This window comes from Podarcis liolepis, assembly GCF_965112155.1.
Source record: "Podarcis liolepis genome assembly, chromosome: 18".
In the NCBI taxonomy this organism is placed as follows: domain Eukaryota; kingdom Metazoa; phylum Chordata; class Lepidosauria; order Squamata; family Lacertidae; genus Podarcis; species Podarcis liolepis.
The window spans coordinates 3,016,677-3,040,721 of record NC_139572.1 but is presented as its reverse complement, the minus strand read 5'-3'; the positions used below and the strand labels follow the sequence as shown (position 1 = coordinate 3,040,721).

The 24,045-nt window shown below is 49.2% G+C and overlaps 2 protein-coding genes across 2 annotated transcripts in view; one reads left to right on the top strand and one right to left on the bottom strand.

Moving 5' to 3' along the window:
* EFNA2 (ephrin A2) overlaps positions 1-2,726 on the bottom strand; it is a 241,268-nt gene extending 238,542 nt beyond the window's left edge. The window contains exon 1 of the mRNA XM_083484227.1: positions 2,065-2,726. The gene's annotated coding sequence lies outside the window, so the exon portion shown is untranslated. The remainder of the gene's footprint in view (positions 1-2,064) is intronic.
* Positions 2,727-4,484: 1,758 nt separating this feature from the next.
* Positions 4,485-22,889, top strand: PWWP3A (PWWP domain containing 3A, DNA repair factor). The gene is made up of 14 exons (XM_083483808.1): positions 4,485-4,645; positions 6,765-6,895; positions 8,232-8,323; positions 8,802-8,896; positions 10,100-10,903; positions 12,629-12,739; positions 13,759-13,829; positions 14,384-14,460; positions 15,564-15,624; positions 15,772-15,847; positions 17,683-17,733; positions 18,773-19,203; positions 20,354-20,442; positions 21,905-22,889. Exons 2-14 carry the CDS (start codon positions 6,839-6,841, stop codon positions 21,993-21,995), a joined length of 2,106 nt encoding a protein of 701 aa, XP_083339934.1. The 5' UTR covers positions 4,485-4,645; positions 6,765-6,838; the 3' UTR covers positions 21,996-22,889.
* The last annotated feature ends 1,156 nt before the right edge of the window (positions 22,890-24,045 follow it).

Sequence of the window (24,045 nt, the reverse complement as noted above, 5' to 3'; positions counted from 1 at the left end):
TTTCCTTGTTGGAAGTGTATACTCCCAACAACTCTGTTGTTAAGTTTGTTTCATTTTAAATGTTATGGCGGTGGATTTGTTTGTTTTAGTTGTTGTTGTAGTAGATGTGTGTTGCAAATAACTTCAATAAAAATTAAAACAGCAAAACAAAAAAATTGCAAACCCTTCACAGGTCAGGTTCGTGTGCTTTTGGATACATCAGTCAGAAAAGTTGCACTGGCAAGAAAAACATGGCTGAGTTACAAAGTGGCAAAAGCTCCTCAATTACAGTGGTACCTCGGGTTAAGTACTTAATTTGTTCCAGAGGTCCGTACTTAACCTGAAACTGTTTTTAACCTGAAGCACCACTTTAGCTAATGGGGCCTCCCGCCACCGGAGCACGATTTCTGTTCTCATCCTGAAGCAAAGTTCTTAACCTGAAGCACTATTTCTGGGTTAGCGGAGTCTGTAACCTGAAGCGTATGTAACCCGAGGTACCACTGTATTGGTACAGTATAGGATCTCAGGCTGGCTGATGAAAGCTGTGCGGCTCAAACCAGCTCAAACCTCTTCACATGCTGAGCTTCTCAGATAGACTGTGAGTAGGAACAAATGGGCTTTATTACTTATTTCCGGATTTTGCAATGCAGTTCTCCAGCCAAGGAATGTGTACCAAAAAAAAAAAATGCAAACCCTGAGAAAAAGTGTGGCTATAAATGCATATATTAATGGGAATGACATGCAAAAAAAAAACCCCACATTCTATGAAAGCAAAATTGCTCTGCAAAAATGTGTACATTGGGCAACACATCATACAGAAGTGTGTCTCTTAGGAGAAATCCGCACCAAAATGATGATTAATCTTCAAGAGGACTTTGTGTTTGGGGGGAGAATACAAACTGATAGAACTGAACTCAAGATTGGAAAAAATAAGAAACAGAAGGAAAACTTAAAACTGACAGGTTTGCCCATCCTATGCTGGCACTGATGGGAATTGTAGTCAAAAACATCTGGAGGGTACGAGGTTGGTCCAGGATGCTCTACACTGTTTTGGTACCTTCCCCCTTTTGTTTTATTTCATGTTTCCTACTGGATTGCTATTTTAACTTCATTAGGTGAGACGCAGGGGTCAGCAAACTTCTTCAGCAGGGGGCCGGTCCACTGTCCCTCAGACCTTGTGGGGGGCAGGACTATATTTTGCGGGGGGGGGGGAATGAACGAATTCCTATGCCCCACAAATAACCCAGAGATGCATTTTAAATAAAAGCACACATTCTACTCATGTAAAAACACGCCGATTCCCAGACTGTCCGCGGGCCGGATTTAGAAGGCGATTGGGCCAGATCCAGACCCCGGGCCTTAGTTTTCCTACCCATGGGTAAGAGTCTTCATTTAAATTTTAAAAACCCTGCAGTGATGCACACGGATGCCCGTTTTTAAGGCTTGGTGGCGGCTCTCATTTAGGTAGGGTTTCATTAGGAAAGTGATTCCTCCTGGTGTTCCTTCCTTGGGTTAATTCATAAGACATCACACAGGAGAATTCTGCCCCACTATTGCACACCTTGGAAAGCGTGCCTATTTTCTCCGGGGGAAACGCCAGAGAATTTCAGAAGCCTGGTTTTCTTTCTTTTTTTAACTTGGAGGGTGCATGGCCAGAGGGGAGAACATTTCCAGCTGAGCCGGCCACTCACGCATGAGTTGCTTGCCTGCCTGCACACCAGAGAAGGCCCTCTGCCTGGTTCCCTGTAACCTCACTTCTTGCAGGGGGGGAACTGCCAGAAGGCCCTTGGAGCTGGACCTCAGTGTCTGGGCTGGACAATGGGGGTGGAGACGCTCCTTCAGGGATACTGGACCGTTTAGGGCTTTGAAGATCAGCACCAACACTTTGAATTGTGCTTGGAAACGTCCCGGGAACCAATGTAGGTCTTTCAAGACCAGCCCCCAGTCTAGCTGCCACATTCTGGATTAGCTGTAGTTTCTGGGTCACCTTCTTTTTTTAAAAAAATATGCTTTTTATTAAGTTTTCATTTCAAATACACCAACACTGACAAACAAATATTTCAAATCTTTTTACATCTGTCTTACTTTATATGCTCCGTAGAGCCGCTGACTTCCCTCCTTCCCTTCCGCAGCTTTTCTTATTACAATCCTTCATTCACAGTTCCTTAATAAAAAAAAAAAACATGACATAAGATTTATTTTAGTCCTGCTAACATCTTCAAATTTCTACAGTCCTCACTTACATAGACCATAAATTTACTCCATTCTTTTTTGGTACTTTGTTTCTTGCTGACTGCGAATACTATGTGTCGGTTTTGCTAATTCCGCGGACTCGACCAACTTTGTCTGCCACTCCTTTACAATTAGTATCTCCTGTGTTTTCCACTTTTGTGCTATCAGTTTCTGATAGTTTCTACGGGACCGCCTCTCCCGGTATGCCCCACGGAGGACCTTAAGGTCCATAAATAGCAACACCCTAGAGGTCCCGGGCCCTAAGGAAGTTAGATTAGCCTTTACCAGAGCCAGGGCCTTCTCAGCACTGGCTCCAGCCTGGTGGAACGCTCTGCCTCATGAGACCAGGGCCCTGCAGGATCTGATTTCTTTCTGCAGGGCCTGTAAGAGTTGGGTCTTTGGCTTGGAATCAGTTTGATTCCCTCCCCCTCTTTCTTTTTCCTTTCTCCTGCTGTGAAGAGGCTGCATCCTAATGTTTTAATGTTGTATTTTAATCTTGTTTTTTAAATTGTATTTTAATCAACTTGTTTTGTAGCCTTTCAGACCCTTCCCATGGGTTGGATGCGCGTTGCTCTCGGGAGGGAGGAAGGAGTCAATGGACACCAAGGGTTGGTTCAGAAAAAGTTTCATTTCTGCTCTCCGGATAGCAGAAAGGCACTGCGTGATCAGTCACAAGCAAGCACAACTAAAGAACAGCTACATACAGCTTATATTGAAGGGGTACAGTTAGGGTTACCCCAGAAAGCCCTAAAAACTGTTTGTGAATCCCCCCCCCCCAGCCAGGCCTCAGCATACGCATTTTTAAAAACTGCATATTCCTCTAAGACAAAAGGCACAGATGTCAAAGCGATGAACAACTACCTGACATTCAGAAGACATCTGAAGGCAGCCCTGTTCAGGGAAGTTTTTAATATGTGACATTTTAGTGTATTTTTCATCTTTGTTGGAAGCCGCCCAGAGTGGCTGGGGAAACCCAGCCAGATGGGCGGGGTACAAATAAATTATTATTATTATTATTATTATTATTATTATTATTATTATTATTATTATTATTTACAATTGACAAGATAAGACCCAGATCCCAGGCCTGTCTCTACCTGGAACTGACAAGGGTTACAAATAAATTATTATTGTTGTTGTTGTTGTTGTTATTTACAATCGACAAGATAAGACCCAGATCCCAGGCCTGTCTCTACCCGGAACTGACAAGGGGTACAAATAATAAATTATTATTATTATTATTATTATTATTATTATTATTATTATTATTATTATTATTATTTACAATTGACAAGACCCAGATCCCAGGCCTGTCTCTACCCGGAACTGACAAGGCCATCCATTAAGCCTTCACGGACTGAGAAAAGGGAAGGCTTTGCTTATGCAGCTGCTTTGTGTAGCAGAACTCAAGCTAATGCATTTTAGCTGACGGATCCCTGGGAAATTTGGGGTGACTGCACAGTCAGCTTTGGGTAACCTGTCCCTTCAGTTTTATTATTGGTTGTTAGCTGCCCCGAGCCCAGTCTTGGCTGAGGAGGGCGGGGTATAAATTAATTTTATTATTATTATTATGGGTCACCTCCTAGGGAGATAACCAGAGCATATATCACTGGTGAGACAGGCTGTGGGCTGGGAGGGTCTCATCCTGCGTCCCACAGGACGCAGCTTCAAGCCACCATGACAGCGTTAAAAAAAGGTAAAAGCGTTTCCCTCAGAGGGCGAAAAAGGCGGGAAAGCATAACGATGACGGAGCGGAGCGGCCGTGCCCAATCAGAAGCGGCGGCGCAGCCGAACGGCGCCCCGATTGGCCGGTGTTTCTCCGCCCGCTTTAAAAAGCGGCGGACGACCGTTGGTCCAAAACAGCTTCCTCGCGCGAGGAAGGGGAAAGCGCAAGCGCAAAAGCCACAGACTTCGAGGGGCGGAGCTGGAAACGGGACCTGCCCCCCCTCCCACCGCGCGCGCCGGCGAGTGACGTCACATCCTCCATCCTGATTGGCCAGAGAGCTAAAAGAAACCGTCCCGCATTTGCACTCCACTCTTCTGGAGGCGGGACGCAGACAAGCCGCCGCCATGGCGACCCCCTAAGCTCCTCCCCCCGCCCACCTACCGCGTTCTGATTGGTCGCTCGCGGGAGTCGAGGCCTTTTTGGTGAGGTTAAGTTGGGAGTCCGTGGGAAGTGGGGGGGGGCGGGTGAATCCCTCGCGCGGATTGGCTGGGCGGAGAGAGGGGAGGCGGGGCGAGGCAAGGAAGTCTCCAATCGGCGGCGACGGAGAGAGTAAGGAGGAGGGGCGAGGGGCGTGGCCTGTCAACCTCGCGTCAACGACCAAAAGGGAAGAGGGAAGACGAAACCCCCTTCAAAATCTAGACGGTCCCGAGGCGTGGCAGGTTCGAATCCCGCCTCCCCAAGTCCCCGCCTCGTTGTGAGGGGCCTGAGGTAAATAATGAATTAATAACAATAGTTTAAAAGGAATTCGCCAGGAGGGAGCTGTTGGTGACGAAAACCTATGACTGTATTATTATTATTATTATTATTATCATTCCAGGAAGTGGGAGTTCCCTATCCCATAATACGCCCCTCGACCCTCACGCAGCTCGCCAATCTCACCCCCTAAATGGGGTGGCTGAGATACCTGTCTCAAGAAAACGTGGTAAAGGGGGGCTCAAAGAAAATGGGGTGGGGGGGACTGAAATCCCCTCCCTGATTATTATTATTATTATTATTATTTGGATTTAGTATTGTTGTTGTTTAGTCATTTCGTTGTGTCCGCCTTCTTTATGGTCCAGCTCTCACTTCCATACATCACTACTGGGAAAACCAGAGCTTGAACTACAGTGGTACCTCGGGTTGCATACGCTTCAGGTTACATACGCTTCAGGTTACATACGCTTCAGGTTACAAACTCTGCCAACCCAGAAATAGTACCTCGGGTTAAGAACTTTGCTTCAGGATGAGAACAGAAATCGCACGGCGGCAGCGGGAGGCCCCATTAGCTAAAGTGGTGCTTCAGGTTAAGAACAGCTTCAGGTTCAGAACGGACCTCCGGAACGAATTAAGGACACTGACAAACTGCAACGTGTCCAGAGGAGGGCAACCAAAATGGTCAAAGGCCTGGAAACGATGCCTTATGAGGAACGGCTAAGGGAGCTGGGCATGTTTAGCCTGGAGAAGAGGAGGTTAAGGGGTGATATGATAGCCATGTTCAAATATATAAAAGGATGTCACATAGAGGAGGGAGAAAGGTTGTTTTCTGCTGCTCCAGAGAAGCGGACACGGAGCAATGGATCCAAACTACAAGAAAGAAGATTCCACCTAAACATTAGGAAGAACTTCCTGACAGTAAGAGCTGTTCGACAGTGGAATTTGCTGCCAAGGAGTGTGGTGGAGTCTCCTGCTTTGGAGGTCTTTAAGCAGAGGCTTGACAACCATATGTCAGGAGTGCTCTGATGGTGTTTCCTGCTTGGCAGGGGGTTGGACTCGATGGCCCTTGTGGTCTCTTCCAACTCTAGGATTCTAAGTACTTAACCCAAGGTACCACTGTATACGGACCTTTGTCGGCAAGGATTGTCCTAATACATATACTTTTGTTGTTGTTTAGTGGTGTCCGCCTCTTTGTGACCCCCTGGACCAGAGCACGCCAGGCACTCCTGTCTTCCACTGCCAGTTTGGTCAAACTCATGCTGGTAGGTTCGAGAACACTGTCCCACCATCTCGTCCTCTGTCGTCCCCTTCTCCTTGCATCCTCCAGGGAGTCTTCTCATGAGGTGGCCAAAGTAATTTCGTGACTGCTGTCACCATCTGCCGTGATCATCGAGCCCAAGAAAGTAAAATCTCTCACTGCCGCCATTTCTTCCCCTTCTGTTTGCCAGGAGGTGATGGGACCAGTGGCCATGATCTTAGGTTTTTTTTAATGTTCAGCTTCAGACCATATTAAACTCCATGGACAATAACAACACAAAAAATTTTAAGGGACGCAGGAGGTGCTGTGGTCTAAAGGACAGATCGTGAAGCTGAGGCTCCAATACTTTGGCCACCTCATGAGAAGAGAAGCCTCCCTGGAAAAGACCCTGATGCTGGGAAAGATGGAGGGCCCAAGGAGAAGGGGAAGACAGAGGACGAGATGGTGGGACAGTGTTCTGGAAGCTACCAGCATGAGTTTGACCAAACTGCGGGAGGCAGTGGAAGACAGGAGTGCCTGTCGTGCTCTGGTCCAGGGGGTCACGAAGAGGCGGACATGACTAAACAACGACAACATACTGCCCTTAATCAGTTCATAGGATAAAAAAACAGTCAAAGACGCTTTATTGCGCTGGTGGGAGATATCTAGGTTCATTTATTACTGATATTATCATTATGAGGTTTGATGAGAGTCTTGATGTGAGTACAGGACACTGGCCTGATCCAGTTACGCTCTTCTTAGGTTCTCCATTGGACGAGGCTGCTTTTCACAGAATCGGAGAGTCGGAAGCCACTCCAAGCGTCTCCTAGCCCCTGCAATGCAGGAATCGCCGTTTTACAAGCGAAGGCGTGCTAATGGGATATTTTGTCTTTTCAGATCCTTGAACCCTGGCGGTCACCAGCCCTCGCCTCAAATCCTCGCTTGCCCGCTATCCTCCATGAACGGCAACCATGAAGAAGGCAAAGTACATCCTTTGCACGTGGAAGAAACGGTGGTGGCCTGCAAAGGTGATATTAATTTGAAAAGCTCGGGACCTTTTTATCTCCTTTCTGTTTGCTCTGCTCCCCATCTCTACCAGTGGCTGCTATGGGAAGGCGATCAGTATATCAGTATACCTGAAGGAGCGTCTCCACCCCCATCGTTCTGCCCGGACACTGAGGTCCAGCACCGAGAGCCTTCTGGCGATTCCCTCCCTGCGAGAAGCCAAGTTACAGGGAACCAGGCAGAGGGCCTTCTCGGTAGTGGCACCCGCCCTGTGGAACGCCCTCCCACCAGATGTCAGAGAACAACAACTACCAGACTTTTAGAAGACATCTGAAGGCAGCCCTGTTTAGAGAAGCTTTTCATGTTTGCTGTATTTGCTAGTTGCTAGTATTTTAATATTTTTTTGGAAGCCCCCCAGAGTGGCTGGGGAAGCCCAGCCAGATGAGCGGGGTATAAATAATAAATTATAATTAATTATTATTATTATTATTATTACTACTACTACTACTATGCCATGTCAGGATGTTGGAGGAAGTTTAGGATACCCGTTGTATTTCCCCCCGAGGTATAGCAGGGGGTCTCTGGCAGCATTGATGGGTTGTCCCACCAGCAGGCCTGCCTCCTCACTTGGATCGGGGCCCAAGCGGCTTCCTGCGGCCCCTCAGCCAATTTATTTATTTAAAGGTGTTTCTTTCTTTATTTAAAGGTGAACCTGCTTTTGCCAACTGGGGCTCCTTCAGGAGAAAGGGCAGGTTATAATTCAATAAATTAAAAAAAATCAGATATGTCTCTTCTTCTTAACTATTATTTATTGAATTTATATACTGTCCTATCCCCAGAGGTCTCATGGCAGTTCACAGAAAAGGAAAGGAATAAGAGAAAAATATTAAGACTGAAATCCTGAGCACGTTTATTTGGAAGTAAGTTCCACGCAAATAAATGTGGAATATCAGCATTAAGTGAACCGTATCCTACAGTTCCCTGCATTGGAGTTGAAATTAGCTTGCGCGCAAAGGGTAACAGCGATGACAATAGCGCAAAGAAAAAGAACACAACTTATGTTTTCGCTTGCACGTTAGGCCTGGGTGCCCAGAACACTTCCAGGATCACTTAAAAAAAAAAAATTCCACAATTTTCAAATAGACGCATAGGCACCATTCTGTGACCCCCATCGCTATTCCAAAATTAAATGTTCACTCTAATATTTCAAGTGATAAGATTACTTAAAGTAAAGGTAATTACTTACCTTTATTATTAGTGGGACCCCCATCTTTTTCTTGTATTTACACCGTTCTGTTTTGTTGAGACCTGTGGGACCTTAATGTTAAAAAATGTACGTTGCGTTCCTGAATCCTTCAGGTTTTGTCCGCCGGCCGGACTTCCAGAAGGCGACAAGATCCGAAGAGCACGCCGAGAACCCTTCTGGTTGAAATTCTCTGCCTGAATAAACAGTTAAGTTGCACGTCCAGCATCTCAAGCTCCCTTGTTGCAGTTGACGCTGCTGGACGGGACCACGGTATGGTGGGGGTAGACACATGGGTGGCGCTGTGGTCTAAACCACTGAGCCTCTTGGGCTTGCCAATCAGAAGGTCGGCGATTCGAATCCCTGCGCTGGGGTGAGCTCCTATTGCTCTGTTCCAGCTCCAGCCAACTTAGCAATTTGAAAGCACACCAGCAGAAGTAGATAAATAGGTACTGCTGCGGCGGGAAGGCAAACAGTGTTTCCTTGCACTCTGGTGTCCCATTGCGCCAGAAGCGGTTTAGTCCTGCTGCCCACATGACTGCGGACAAACGCTGGCTTCCTCGGCCTGAAAGCGAGATGAGCGCCTCAACCCCATAGTCGCCTTTGACTGGACTTAACTGTCCAGGGGTCCTTTACCTTTAGCTTATGGTGGGGGTGTTTAACCGCTTTCTCTCACTTCTTAAAAGGATTGTTGTACGCCACGCAGACGTCAAACCTTTGCAGGAGGAGGACATCAACAGCATCGCCTCTCGATTAAGTGGCCAACCCGACGCCTCAGAAGGTAATTCCTGGGGCACAACCTGACCACAAGAGCCTTCTCTCCTCCCATGTCTTCCAGCGCCTGGGATCCAGAATTTTTCGATAATGATGATGATTTATTAGATTTATATACAGTGGCATCTTGGTTCTCAAACATGGTACATTTTGGAAGTTCGAAAACCAAAGCGCGGCTTCCGATTCGCGCAGGTGCCCCGGGAACAATAGCCGACAGCCGCATCAGACGTTCGGCTTCCGAAAAAAGTTCACAAACCAAAGCATTTACTTCCGAGTTTGTCGCGTTCAGGTTCCGATTTGATCGTCAGCTAAGCCGTTTGAGAACCAAGGTTCCACTGTACCACCCTTCATAAAAAGATCTCGGGGCAGTTAACAACACAAGTGAGCAACACGAATAAATAGTTAAAGCAGGGGGGGAGGAATAACCCCTTCTTCCCAAAAACACATTTAAATGCCTGTATAATAGTAATCAGGGATGCGGGTGGCGCTGTGGGTTAAACCACAGAGCATAGGACTTGCTGATAAGAAGGTTGGCGGTTCGAATCCCCGCAATGACGGGGTGAGCTCCCGTTGCTCGGTCCCTGCTCCTGCCAACCTAGCAGTTTGAAAGCACCTCAAAGCGCAAGTAGATAAATAGGTACCACTCTGGTGGGAAGGTAAACGGCATTTCCGTGCGCTGCTCTGGTTTGCCAGAAGCGGCTTAGTCCTGCTGGCCATATGACCCGGAAGCTGTACGCCGGCTCCCTCGGCCAGTAAAGCGAGATGAGCGCCGCAACCCCAGAGTCAGCCACGACTGGACCTAATGGTCAGGGGTCCCCTTTACAAAAACAAAAACATCTTGGAGGTCCCAGGCCACAGAGAGGTAAGGCTGGCCTCAACCAGAGCCAGGGCTTTTTCGGCTGTGGCTCCGATCTGGTGGAACACTCTGTCACAGGAGACTAGGGCCATGCGGGACTTGACATCTTTCCGCAGGGCCTGCAAGACAGAGCTGTTCCACCAGGCCTTTGGCACAGCCTGACCCCCTCCTTTGGCAATCCTCACAGAACTCCAGCCCAATGGTTGCCATGAACCTGATTTGAACTGATTTTATAATGAAATGATTTTAGAATGTGGTATCATTTTACTGTTGTTAGTTGCTCTGAGCCCGGCTTCGGCTGGGGAGGGCGGGATATAAATAAAATTTTATTATTTATTATTATTATCTCAACAGGTCAGAGCAAGAAAAACCACAAAGCCATAGATGAGCTAATCTACCGGCATGCTCTGCGGAAGGCACTAGATATCCTGAGCGGAAACTCCATCTCACCCAAGGGGCAGAAAGGCAAAGCATCACCCCAGAAGGTCACCCCCGCCGGAACATCGTTGGGGCGTCCGGCTAAGTGTCGCCAGCTCCCGTCTCCAAGGGACCCGCACGAGGGAGAAAGCTTGGAGAGTTCCTTCGAGTGTTGCCTCGGCTCCAAGGCATCTCCCATCTCTAAACCACAACACTTGGGGGAGGCAGCTGGCCAGAACTGCTCCTTTTCCGAAGCAGCAACGACCGTCACCCCCCAGAAACAGCAGGAACCGTTGCCCAGATCTGACGCTGGCCGGAGGCAGCTGCGGTCCTTTAAGGAGAGGGGCGAGGGGCGCTGCCTGTCTCGGGGCAGGTCTGGCAAGGGCAGCGGCTTTCCCTCGCCAAACAGAACGAGCACCCCGGCGGCCGCCTCTCGAAAGCCCCGGCCCAGGTTCGCGAAGTCGGGCGCGGGGCCCGGGGTGCGGAAGAAACTGCTGGGCTCCCCCGCCAGGCGCCTTTCGGCTGAACCAGCCAGTGGAGAGGAAGGAGGGAGATACAGCAGGGGCCCCAACGGCAGCAGGCGCCCGAAGGGAAGGCGGCAGAAACGGAGTCGAGGAAGGAGTCGTCCGGGGGACTTGAACTCCTCTGCAGAGTCTCTTTCGGGAGGCAAGGCGGGGCAGAGGGAGGATGCATCCTTCAGCGTGAAGCAGTTCCAGCTTCTGGATTCTGAAGATGAAGAAGGTACCGTATTTTTCGCCCCATAGGGCGCACCAGCCCATAGGGCGCACCTAGTGGTTTTTTTTGGGGGGGGGAATAAAGAAAAAAAATTATTTCCCCCCCAGGTGCGGGGCTGGGGCGGGGGAAGCCCGAGCTTCCCCCGACCCCAGCCCCCAGAACAGGCTGATATCCGCAGGGATGCAAGCAGCTCTCTGCAAGCCGTGGGAGCCCAGCGCGAACTCCCGCGGGCTTCCAAGGCTCTTCCTGAAGCCTGGGGAGCAGTAGGGGTCGGTGCGCACCGACCCCTCTCACTCTCCAGGCTTCAGTGAAAGCCTGCATTCGCCCCATAGGACGCACACACATTTCCCCTTCATTTTTGGAGGGGGAAAAAGTGCGTCCTATAGGGCGAAAAATACGGTAGCTTGCGTGCTTTGGCAGGGCGGAGGAAGGTGTTTGTGTGTTGCAATGGCGTTGATCCTAGAATAAAGGAATTGTAGATCATCGTCTAGTCCAACCCTCTGCAATGCAGTAATCTTTTGCCCAGGGTGGGACTCGAACCCACGACCCTGAGATTTAATAATAATAATAATAATAATAATTTTTATTTATACCCCACCCTCCCCAGCCAAAACCGGGCTCAGGGCGGCTAACAAGCAATAATAAAAGCAAGTTGAATGAATACATCTTAAAAACAAGATTAAATACAACATTAAAATATTAAAATGCAGCCTCATCACAGGAGGAGAAAGGAAAAAGAAAGAGGGGGAGGGAATCAAATTGGCTCCAAGCCCAAAGGCCAGGCGGAACAACTCTGTCTTACAGGCCCTGGGGAAAGAAATCAGATCCCGCAGGGCCCTGGTCTCATGAGGCAGAGCGTTCCACCAGGCCGGGGCCAGTGTTGAAAAGGCCCTGGCTCTGGTTGAGGCTAATCTGACTTCCTTAGGGCCCGGGACCACTAGGGTGTTGCTATTTATGGACCCTGAGGCTCTCCGTGGGGCAGACCGGGTGAGGCGGTCCCATAGAGTCTTATGCTCCACCAGCTGAGCTATCTCTCAGGCCAGGAGGGCAGGGCTGCTCCCGCCCCACAATCCTTCCTGACTCTGCACCTCCTGTGCGCACCTTGCAATGCACAAGTGGTTGTCTCCCTCCCTCTCCCCACTAAAGCAGCAAGTTGGTTTGTTTTTTAAGAAAAAGGAGAGGGAAAAGATCTCAGTGTTGTTGTTTAGTTGTTTAGTCGTGTCCAACTCTTCGTGACCCCCTGGACCAGAGCACGCCAGGCACTCCTGTCTTCCACTGCCTCCCACAGTTGGGTCAAACTCATGCTGGTAGCTTCGAGAACACTGTCCCACCATCTCAGCCTCCGTCGTCCCCTTCTCCTTGCGCCCTCCATCTTTCCCAACATCAGGGTCTTTTCCAGGGAGTCTTCTCTTCTCATGAGGTGGCCAAAGTCTTGGAGCCTCAGCTTCAGGATCTGTCCTTCCAGTGAGCACTCAGGGCTGATTTCCTTCAGAATGGAGAGGTTTGATCTTCTGGAAGTCCATGGGACTCTCAAGAGTCTCCTCCAGCACCAGAATTCAGAAGCATCCATTCTTCGGCGATCAGCCTTCTTGATGGTCCAGCTCTCACTTCCATACATCACTACTGGGAAAACCAGAGCTTGAACTATATGGACCTTTGTTGGCAAGGTGATGAAGATCTCAGTACTCTGTAGTAAAAGCTGAAATTGATTAACGCCTTTTCCTTTGACAGGATTCGCAGCTGCCTCTTCCCTGCGGCTTAGCCCCATCAGGAGGTACAGTCACAGCCCAGCTTCCAGGGATGATGAGGATGAGGAACTCCCAAGCATCCTTTTGCACCCAGGTGAGGCCCGTTCTCCATCTTTCAGCATGGCCCAGACGCACCGGCGTTTTTCCCAGCCCAATCTTAATCTTTTAAAGCCGGCGCGGGGAGCGTTTGGCCTTTGGCTGCCAGCCCTGTGAGGGAGGTCAGGCTGTAAGGTGGCGATTGGCGAGGTTCACGCCTAGGGAGCTGCTTACAGCCGAGCGGGGATTTGAACCGCGGTCTTTCTCAGGTCCTAGTCCAGGCAATGAATGAATGAACGAATCTTTATTTGCGTCGGACATAGCAATAAAACAACAATACGATATACAAAGAATAGAAATAAAAAGTCAGTTATATAAAATGCATTTTGGGGTTTTGAATCAATAGTCAAATGGTGGATCTTATTCCGATTGCCCCAGCGAAACACCTTGCCACCTTTGCTGTCACCTGCTCATCTGGATCTGCCAAGAGAAAGGACACGTTGGCAGTGGCTGGGTGACCCGGAATGGGCAACAAAAAAGGGGGTGATAATCTCATTCCTCAAGTCTTTATCAAGAGTCTAAGAATGACTGGGGGGTGGAGCTTGCATGCCTTGTGCCGATCAAATCGGCCGTGTTGCCTGGGGACTCGCCTTTGCTCAGCGCTTCCCAGCGGAGAGGTGACAGTGGTTTCCCTTGCTGCGTCCCCTTTGCCGGGTTGCTGCGCTGTGGGAACCACCGCTTGAGGCTTCGTTTGGCTGCTGGCTGGGCTTTCTGCCTTTGGCTCGGAGGGGCTCAGAAGTCGAACATACCTGTGCTCCGAAAATCCCTTATTTTGGCTGCTGATCCCTTATTTTCGAGGCCGCTGGTCCCTTATTTTCAAATCTGTAAGTTGACAGCTATGCTGAGAGGCTGCGGCTGACCCACACCCAGCAAGCCCCATGGCCCAGTGGAGTTCCGAACCCTGGCCTCCCAGGTCCTAGCCCGATGCTCTAACCACTACACCACACTGCCTTAACTCAGAAGGGAAGGGAGATACCCCATTCTGTCCTCCAACCTCTGTTTCCGTTCTGCCTTTAGAGCCCTGTACCATCAAAGCCGGGATGCTGGTTTGGTGCAGAATGCCAAGACAACCTTTTTGGCCTGCAGTGGTAAGAATAAAAACGTTCTTTGTGGAAGGGGGCTGTTCTCCCGGCCTTCCTGCAAGGGGATGGGGTGTTACGATATTGAAGCAATGCAGCCGCGAGCTACTGCTAGCTTGAAAGCAAAACATAATGGGAATGTTGGGACTGTTCCGTGGGAAACAGAGGGACAGTCAATTCACAGTGCAGAGGGCACCGGAATTAGCTCAGAGTGTAATATGAGCTGTACAGGAAGTGTTTGTCTCTCTCGGCTGTTGGAGTTTGAAGAGAGCAGTCATGATTTTTGTAACGCTGCAAAGACAGAAATAAAGGCATGTAAATACGTTTCTGTCTATCTCTCTCCCCTGCCCGGGGGGGGGGGCGGGCAGGATAAAGGGGGGGTGTTCTTCTCACCCCGAGAAGGATCGCCTATCGCGACCTAGCCTGTATCCTGCCGGGGAATGCAGACAGGGAGGTCAACAGGAGATCAAGCCGGGTGCCTGGAGAGTGGCCAGTTTCTCCTGATAAAGGCTTGATTCCCAACATGGGGTAGGCATGAGACAGGGGTTTTCTCTTCCCGGCAGGTGAAAAGAGTGCAGCAGAAAGCCAGGAAGGCCAACGTCATCCTCATCCAGGACACTTTGAGCATGAAATCCAAAGGGTAAGTGCAGCTTAAATGCAGTCCCGGTCTGGCTTCTGATCACCCATTGGCTGAGCTGCTCTGATGCCCGGCATGTTCACAGAGCTTTCTCTAAATTGCTCCTACAGGCAACGGCAGAAAAAAAGCTACTTATTTCTGCTCTCCTTTCTCAGCAAGGAGTGTTGGGTGTAGGTCTGAATTCGAAAACCTTCTCACCCATTGCTGAATAAATAATAATAACAAACAACAACAACAACAATAATAATAATTTATATCCTGCTCTCCCCAGCCAAAGCTGGGCTCAGAGCAGCTAACAACAGCAAAATGATACAACATTCTAAAATCATTTCATTATAAAATCAGTTCAAATCAGGTTCATGGCAACCATTGGGCTAGACTTCTGTGAGGGTTGCCAAAGGAGGGGGTCAGGCTGTGCCCTGGCCAAAGGCCTGGTGGAACAGCTCTGTCTTGCAGGCCCTGCGGAAAGATGCCAAGTCCCTCAGGGCCCTGGTGTCTTGTGACAGAGCGTTCCACCAGATCGGAGCCACAGCCGAAAAAGCCCTGGCTCTGGTTGAGGCCAGCCTAACCTCCCTGTGGCCCGGGATCTCCAAGACGTTTTTGTTTGAAGACCCTAAGTTCCTCTATGGGACATACCAGGAGAGGCGGTCCCGTAGGTACGAGGGTCCTAGGCCGTATAGGGCTTTAAAGGTTAAAACCAGCACCTGAAACCTGATCCTGTACCCCACCGGGAGCCAATAATTTTTGGACTTGTTTAGTCGTTTAGTGGTGTCCGACTCTTCGTGACCCCCTGGACCAGAGCACGCCAGGCACTCCTGTCTTCCACTGCCTCCTGCAGTTTGGTCAAACTCATGCTGGTGGCTTCGAGAACACTGTCCAACCATCTTGTCCTCTGTCATCCCCTTCTCCTTGTCCCCTCCAGGGACTGGTGTGGGTGATTTTTAGAGAACCATAGGGGGAGAGCCCCCCAAAAACCATTGGGGAACCACTGACCAAAACGCTTTGCTTCTCTCCAGTATCTAGCCATCTGTGTTCTTGCGGCCGTCAGTAAGATTTTGCCACTTGCTAACCCGTCGTATCCCTTTCCCTCCGCCTTCCCCCTGCAGCTTCTGTACCTCGTTCAGAAACCTGAAACACTACGAATGCAAGGAGAAGGGAAAACTGATAGTAAGTTTTAAACGGCAAAGCTTCGGGGGGGGGCATGATCCTTGGTTTCCGCTCTGCATTTGTGTCTTCCACAAAAAGCACTGCTTGTGTTCCCCAGGGGAGATAATATTCTGTTTCCTTTCCGTTTTGCAATGATTTTGCCCCCAGGCCAGAGCCAAAGAGAGTCACCCTCAAGATATCGACTGGTGCATCAAGTTGATAACAGACTACCTAGTTCGAGTAGGTAAGCTTAGCCAGCGGAGTGGGTCTGGGGGGGGGAGGAGTGTCCTCTTTTTCCAGCAGCAAAAGAACTCTGTACAGTGGTGCCCCGCAAGACGAATGCCTCGCAAGACGGAAAACTCGCTAGATGAAGGAGTTTTCCGTTTTGGAGGTGCTTCGCAAAACAAATCTCCTATGGGCTTGCTTCGCAAGACGAAAATGCCTTGCGAGTTCCTGCGGGTTTTTCCCCCCTCCCCCCCCCTTTTTCTAAGCCGCTAAGCCGCTTATCAGCTGATCCGATAAGCCTCTAAAATCCGCTAATAGTGCTAATCCGCTAATCCGTCAATGGGCTTGCTTCCCAAGACGAAAAAACCGCTAGACGAAGAGAATCACAGAACGGATTCTTTTCGTCTTGCGAGGCACCACTGTATTCTGTTTCTTCCTGTGCTGGTCCCGTGGGTTACCCGAGAGGTGAGGTCCATATCTGGTCCGGTTGCAACGTGGAGGCAGCCCGTAGTAGCTGAAGCTGGGTGCAGGGCAGGGAGTCGGGTGAAGTCAGGAACAGGCCTGCAAGCAGGGAGCCAGGGCTGGTCCGGAGCTCAGGCAGGAAAGCAGGACAGGGTTCAGGCAGGAACTGGCAACCAACAATGTCGCTCTTGGGACTGGGGCTGGCCGGCTTTTATCTGCCCCGAGGCATAGGGCGGCCCCGATCCTCTGGAGACGAGCACTCCTCCTGCAAGAACTTAGTTCCCTCCGCCTCTCTGCCCTGAGTCTCTGCAGCTCAGGAGAGGCTGGAGGGTTACCGGACCCAGAAGCAACCTCAGCTTCCTCTGACGGGGCTGAGAGTGGAGCACCTGCAGGCAATGGGTCCTCCATCACCTCAGGAGCCAGAGCAGACTCACCTGAGGACCCAGCACAGGTGAGGACCCTTCAGGCTCAGGCCCCAGCTGGTTCTGGAGGCAGGGAATCCTGTGCAGGCTGGGATCCCTCAGGTTCAGCATCCGAGTCCGAATCCCAGGCCATCACACTTCCTGTCTGCAGCTCCATGTCTTTCTTTTTATTTGTTTCATAAAGCCCCTTATACCTCTTGATTGTGTAAAATCCACCGCAGAGGCGCCACACAAAAGGAAAGGGAAGCTGGGAGGGAGGAGGAAAAAAGCAAGCTCTTGTAATGTCCAGGTTGGGGGAGTTCAAGGGGAGGAGGAGAGGGAAGCAGATACTCTCTCAACAGAGCCAATGAAGCCACATGAGAGACCCATCTCTCTTCCCTCCCCCCCCCCCACTGAATAGCCTCGTGGCTGTCAGTAAGTAAATAAGAGTTTATTGTACAGTGGTACCTCGGTTTTCAAGCCTCTTGGAAGCCAAACATTTTGGTTTTCGAATGCCGAAAACCCGGAGGTAATTGCTTCCATTTTCGAATGCACCTTGGAAGCCAAACGACTTCCGCTCCGTGTTTTTCCATTTTTCCAGTTGAACTTGCAGCCAGCCCTTTGCGCCTCGGTTTTCGAACGTTTTGGAAGTCGAACGGTCTTACGTTCGAGAACCGAGGTACCACTGTACCAGCCCAAAGGCCATGACGAAACCGTACAAACGCCATCAGAAGAAAATATATACTGTACGAATAAGCCATCAGAACCATATATTGCAAGGGAGACTGTAAAGGGAAACCTGGTGGCGTTTGGTAATGTTAGAGTGTGACAAAGAGACAGTGCAGAAGTTCACTGAATGTATGACCACTCAAGCCTTGCTTTTAAATCCATGGTCCGCTTGGGAACAAAGTTCTGCGACGCCGTGACGTAACTTGAAATCTCCAAAATGGGATTTAGTCGAGAAACCTTCCTCTTCTCTTCCTGTCCCCAGGCTGCGAATCTTTCACGGGGTCCTTCCTGGAGTATTACGCCCACGAGATGAGTGAGTAGTTCATTGCCTATTAAAACGCGCTGCTTTGATTAAGTTTCCTAAGGAAGGAACAAAATCAAAGAAGGTTCCCTTTGCATGTACACAAACAGCCAAGACCTCACTGTCTCCCAATTTTCGTTTTTTTAAAAGTTCCTTTGGGGGTCTGTGGCTTCTTGGGACGTGGATCTACAGTAGGTGTTTTCCTTCTGGGGCAGTGAGACAAGATCCTCCTCAGTCTCCTCTCCTGCATAATGGGTACTGTCCACGTGTTTCTTCTCCATAGCGTGTCCCTTCCTGTCCAGTTTCGATGTTTCACCGGAGGGATGGGGAAGAAGGAACATAATATTTGGCCCTCCTTCGTGTGCCTCCTCCTCGAAAGGTCCAGAGGGTGGCAACACGAGAACGGGGCCTTTTCTGCAGTGGCTCCCCGTCTGTGGCATGCTCTCCCCAGGGAAGTTCGCCTGGCGCCTTCACTATACACCTTTAGGCACTAGGCTAAAACGTTCCTTTTTAACCTGGCCTTTGGCTGACCTGATCAACACTCCATACCCTTTTAAAACGTGGCTCTTTTGAGGGGCGGCGTTATTGTATTTTTATTTTATATATTGTGATTTATTTATTTTTTGAACCGCCCTGAGACATCCGGTATAGGGCGGTTTATAAATTCAATAAATGAATGATTTTTTGTCCATAATACCTAAGAGAAAGGCAGGCTCTTTTCTCTGCCTTCCCACAGAAACCGTGACATTGCCTTATGGAATTAAACATATTAATTCCATAAGGTGAAGATTTAAGGATGTTAATGTTTAAGTTAAATCTCATAAGAATTGGGATTTGGAAAACCGTTAAAAGGACAGGCAATGAAATTCAACCAAGGGGAAGCGAGGAAGTCACTTAACAAAGTTAATAAGTGTAATTTTCAATAAGGCTCTGATTTATGTTTGTTTGTCTTGTGTGTTTGTTTGTCTGTTTATAATATTGTGAAAACCAATAAAAAAAAATGGGGGGGGGGAGAAACCGTGACATTGCCGTCTGCTTTCCTCCCCCCAAGGCTACTCCGTCCGAACAGGCGTCCTCCACGAACCGCCGCAGGAGACCGTTCCAGAGGCGGAGGAAGTGGACCCGGGCGAGTCGCCGTCCGAGCCGTCGCCTGCAAAGCCCCCCAGGAAAGTCCTCCCGGACCGGGCCCGTGCTGCCCGGGACAAGGCCAACGAACGCATCGTCGAGTTCATCGTGAAGTCCAAGGGGGCGGACGACCACCTCCGCTCCATCCTAAGGAGTAAGAAGCCGTCGCGCTGGCTCAGCGACTTTGTCGTCGCCCGGCCGTACCTGCCCTGCATGGAGGTTTACCTGGAGGACGACCACCAACAGGAACTCGTTCTCAACTACTTGCGACGGGTTTACCAGGAGGCAGACCCCAAGGTGCTACCCGAAGTGAGGAGGGACAGTATCAAGTTCATCTTGGACGTCTTGTTCCCCGAGGTAAATCACAGCCTTTTTTTTAAGGAGTTGGGACACAAGGAGCTGCCTGAACTGGTGCTACCAGCACTGGTTGGCAGCTGCTCTCCGGGATTTCACAAATTCCCTGAAAATGCTGCCACGGATCGGACATGGGATCCTTTGTTGTTGTCGTCGTTTAGTCGTTTAGTCATGTCTGCCTCTTTGTGACCCCTGGACCAGAGCACGCCAGGCCCTCCTGTCTTCCACTGCCTCCCGCAGTTTGGTCAAACTCATGCTGGTAGCTTCGAGAACACTGTCCCACCATCTCGTCCTCCGTCGTCCCCTTCTCCTTGCGCCCTCCATCTTTCCCAACATCAGGGTCTTTTCCAGGGAGTCTTCTCTTCTCCTGAGGTGGCCAAAGTCTTGGAGCCTCAGCTTCAGGATCTGTCCTTCCAGTGAGCACTCAGGGCTGATTTCCTTCAGAATGGAGAGGTTTGATCTTCTTGCAGTCCAGGGACTCTCAAGAGTCTCCTCCAGCACCAGAATTCAAAAGCATCAATATGGGATCCTTAGCGCCACGCTACTAAGCTGCGGTTCTCCCCCTAAAGACAAACTAACGATTTTGAATAAGGTGCCGATTTTACACAAGGTCAGTTAGATCCTCAGTCAATATTGCCCACACTGGCTGGCAGCGGCTCTGAAGGGTCTCAGCCCTACCTGGAGATCAAACTCTGCATGCAAAAGGGGTGCTCTAACCACTGAGCCACAGCCCTTCCTTTGCATTCCAGAACCCTTCATGAATGTGTCAAACATAAAAAGGTAAAGCGACCCCTGACCATTAGGTCCAGTCGTGGCCGACTCTGGGGTCATCTTGCTTTACTGGCCGAGGGAGCCGGCGTACAGCTTCCAGGTCATGTGGCCAGCAGGACTGAATCGCTTCTGGCGAACCAGAGCAGTGCACGGAAATGCCGTTTACCTTCCCACCAGAGGGGTACCTATTTATCTGCTTGCAATTTGTGCTTTCGAACTGCTAGGTTGGCAGGAGCAGGGACCGAGCAACGGGAGCTCACCCCGTCATTGCGGGATTCAAACCGCCGACCTTCTGATCGGCATGCCCTAGGCTCTGTGGTTTAACCCACAACGCCACCCTGTGTCAAATATACTTGTAAATTTTCTTTCTCTTCGCCCCCAGGCCATCATCTATGCCATTTCAGCCGTGGACCATATCGACTACAAGAAAGCGGAAGAGATATACTTGAGAGGGCCTCTGGTGAGCCAAAGGTAACTCCTCCCATCGCTTCTTATCTATACCTTATCTTTACCTTCCCGCTGGAGCGGTACCTATTGATCTACTTGCACTTTGTGCTTTCGCACTGCTAGGTTGGCAGGAGCAGGGACCGAGCAACGAGTGCTCACCCCGTTGCGGGTTCTTCAAACCGCCGACCTTCCGATCGGCAAGCCCAAGAGGCTCTGTGGTTTAGACCACAGCGCCACCCTGCGCCCCCAGTTGGCTTAATCATACAAATAGATCTTTGGGGAAACTTGCAAAAAAGGGCGAGAATGCCCTAGTATTGCTGGGTTCCCCCTCTAGTTGTGGTTGGCTTTAAAAAAAGGTAAAGGTAAAGGACCCCTGGAGGTTAAGTCCAGTCAAAGGCGACTATGGGGTTGCGGCGCTCATCTCGCTTTCAGGCCGAGGGAGCCGGCATTTGTCTGCAGACAGCTTTCCGGGTCATGTGGCCAGCAGGACTAAACAGCTTCTGGTGCAACGGGACACCGTGACGGAAACCAGAGCGCACGGAAACGCCGTTTACCTTCCCGCTGGAGCGGTACCTATTGATCTACTTGCACTTTGTGCTTTCGAACTGCTAGGTTGGCAGGAGCAGGGACCGAGCAACGGAAGCTCACCCGGTTGCGGGTTATTTGCACCGCCAACCTTCCGCTCGGCAAGCCCAAGAGGCTCTGTGGTTTAGACCACAGCGCCACCCTGCGCCCCCAGTTGGCTTAATCATACAAATGTTTTCCACAAATGCATCTGTGGTCCGAGCAATTCAGGTAAAGAAACAGCAGGACTTCTGGCACTTTCCTCCCTGCAAGAAGCCGAGGTTGCAGGGAACCAGGCAGAGGGCCTTCTCGGTGGTGGCACCCACCCTGTGGAACGCCCTCCCATCAGACGTCAAGGAAATAAACAACTATTTGACTTTTAGAAGACCTCTGAAGGCAGCCCTGTTTAGGGAAGTTTTTGACGTCTTATCGTGTTTTTAATATTCTGTTGGGAGCCGTCCAAAGTGGCTGGGGATGCCCAGCCAGATGGGTGGGGTATAAATAATAAATTCTTTTAAAAAATAAGAAATTGCCCAGTAGCACCTTAGAGACCAACTAAGTTTGTTCCGGGTATAAGCTTTCGTGTGCATGCACACTTCTTCGGACGACTTCATGCATGCACACGAAAGCTGATATCCAGAACAAACTGACTTGGTCTCTAAGGTGCTACTGGACAATTTCTTATTTTTTTTAATTTATTTCGACTGCGTCAGACCAACACGGCTACCCACCCGAATCTAATAAATTATTAGATCATTCCAAACGCCCACGTCTTTAGCAAAATTTTGTCTGCTGTTGCTGTGGTATTGAAGACGAGCCTCCGTTAACTTCTCCACACATTACTGTATTAATTTTTGAATTCATGAGCTTAGATTTTGTTGTGTGTGTCCCCCCCCCCCTTTTCTGTCTCTTTCTCCTTCAGGGAAAGAGAAATCTTCGAGGAAGAAATCCTAGAAAAGAAGAGAAGGCGGAATCTGCAGAGCAAAAAGGCTTCTCCGGAAGCCAGCCTGTGAAGCCTTTTCCCCTCGTCCCCGTCCCGGGGGACACAGAACGAGTTCTACATCAGACTTGTGACATGAAATAGGAAATGCGTATTCTATATAGGACACGAGAGCCTTTATTTTTAAATATATATATATATCTGTATCAAATATACTGTAAGATGTACATGTGATACTAGAACCACGACAAGCCCATCAGGGCAAACTGGACTTTTGTGGCAGTGAGACCCTCTCTCTCTCTCTGCCTTGAGAGCAGCCCAAAAATAAATAATATATCGGTGTTTGCGACGCCCTGGGTGATGGCTTCTGCAGGAACCGGTGGCGCTTTGAGAGAGGACTTACTCCCCTGGTGCCAGCAAACCCAATGTTTTGAACTACAGCCCCAGGCTGACGGGAGCTGTAGCCCAAAACATTTTGAACGGATGTCTGCCCTGCCAGCTCCTGCTCCACGTCTCAGTTAACGCTGGAAGCAAAAAATAAATCAAAAATGCGTGGGTTCATTGCTCATAGGAAACGCTTTTACCCCTCTCCCCTTTTAAATGGCTTCCAGAGGCTTCTCTGGATCCCAAAGAGGAAAAAAACGTTGCTGTACATTCCGCTGTCGTCGTCTAAAATCCCGTTCGCCTTGCTTTTGGCAAAGGTTTCGAAAGCTGGAGGGGCATCAAATTAGGGGCTTTTGCTTCCCCAGGAATCACCTCAGTTAGGTTCACAGTCTTCCATCCCCAATCCCGTTATGAATTTTAAAACCCAGCCGGCGCAGGTGTTATTAATTTGATGAGAGCTAAAACAGCCTTAAACCTTCTTCCACCCGTACTGAATCGTTCCATCCTTTCTCCATCTTTTAAGCTTTCCGTGCAAAATTCTCTCTTTTTTTTAATCAAACAATAAAACTTCTCAAAACCACAACAGACTGGTTTCTTGCGTCCTTTGGAAGAATTGCAAAACTGGACTGAGCAACTGTCGAGCTGTTTTCTCAATAGTTTCTTTTTCTTATTTTTAATAGAGGGGTTCTTTCTCTTTTTTTTGCAGCGAGGGACACAGATAGTGTTGCATCCTGGAAGTTTGCAGCTTGGAAATAATCATAAATCGCTTCTCCGGGCTTCTGAGAGGAGAGCTGGCAGCGAAAGCCAGAAAGGGGCGTAGCGATAACACAAAAAAGCAATTTATTTCTGGCTTCTAACCCTTGTCTGTCCCATCTTTCAGCTCTGGGTTAGGCCAGGGTCTAGACCAGTTTCCCAAACTTTGGTCTCTAGATATTTCTACATAGCAGGAGATGGTGGAAGTTGTAGTCCGAAAACAGCTGGTCGTTATCCAGGGTTGTTATGAAGGTCAAACGGGAAGGGGAGAACCATGTCCTTGACGGAAAAAGCAACGATACTAATGTGATAATGAAATAATTAATGGGCTGGCCTAAATAAATGAACTGTAAGCTTCTTGGGGCGAAGACCTGCCCGTTCATGGTTGCTGCGTTGCGATTGCAATTGTCAATTTATAGAGTTTATTTTGTTTACAGAGTTTATTTATAGATTTATAGAGTTTATTTCAAGTATATTTATTATAGACAGCTTTTTCAGGAGGGGGGCAGCGTGGTGAACAGGGTGGGAGGGAGGGAGCGGGAAGAAGATCATACTATTTGACGTAGGCAAAACTCCCAAAAGCCCATAAAATAGCAAGTTTAAGAATTGCATAAATCAAAGCAGATCAACAAGTTATCATCGCTGCCAACATTAGCTCTCTCAATCAGCAAGCTAATTGGGCGATTCATAATCAATAGTAAATAATGAATGGCTTGCTGTAGCCTATGGGAATAATAATAATAAAACAATAATAATAATATAGGGCAGTTAGGCTCCTCTGATTCATAGGGAATAATGATAAATTATGTTTATGGGAATAAGAAGACCATAGGCTGATCAGCTTGCGTGATTTGTGGCAATAAAAATAAGATGTTAACGATAATAATATCAGCAAAACCGACAATGAAATTAAGAGGCAGAGACGACAATGAATTTATGGAAGAACAGAAGATGTTTTTTGCTCACCTACAGAAGCACTGCACACA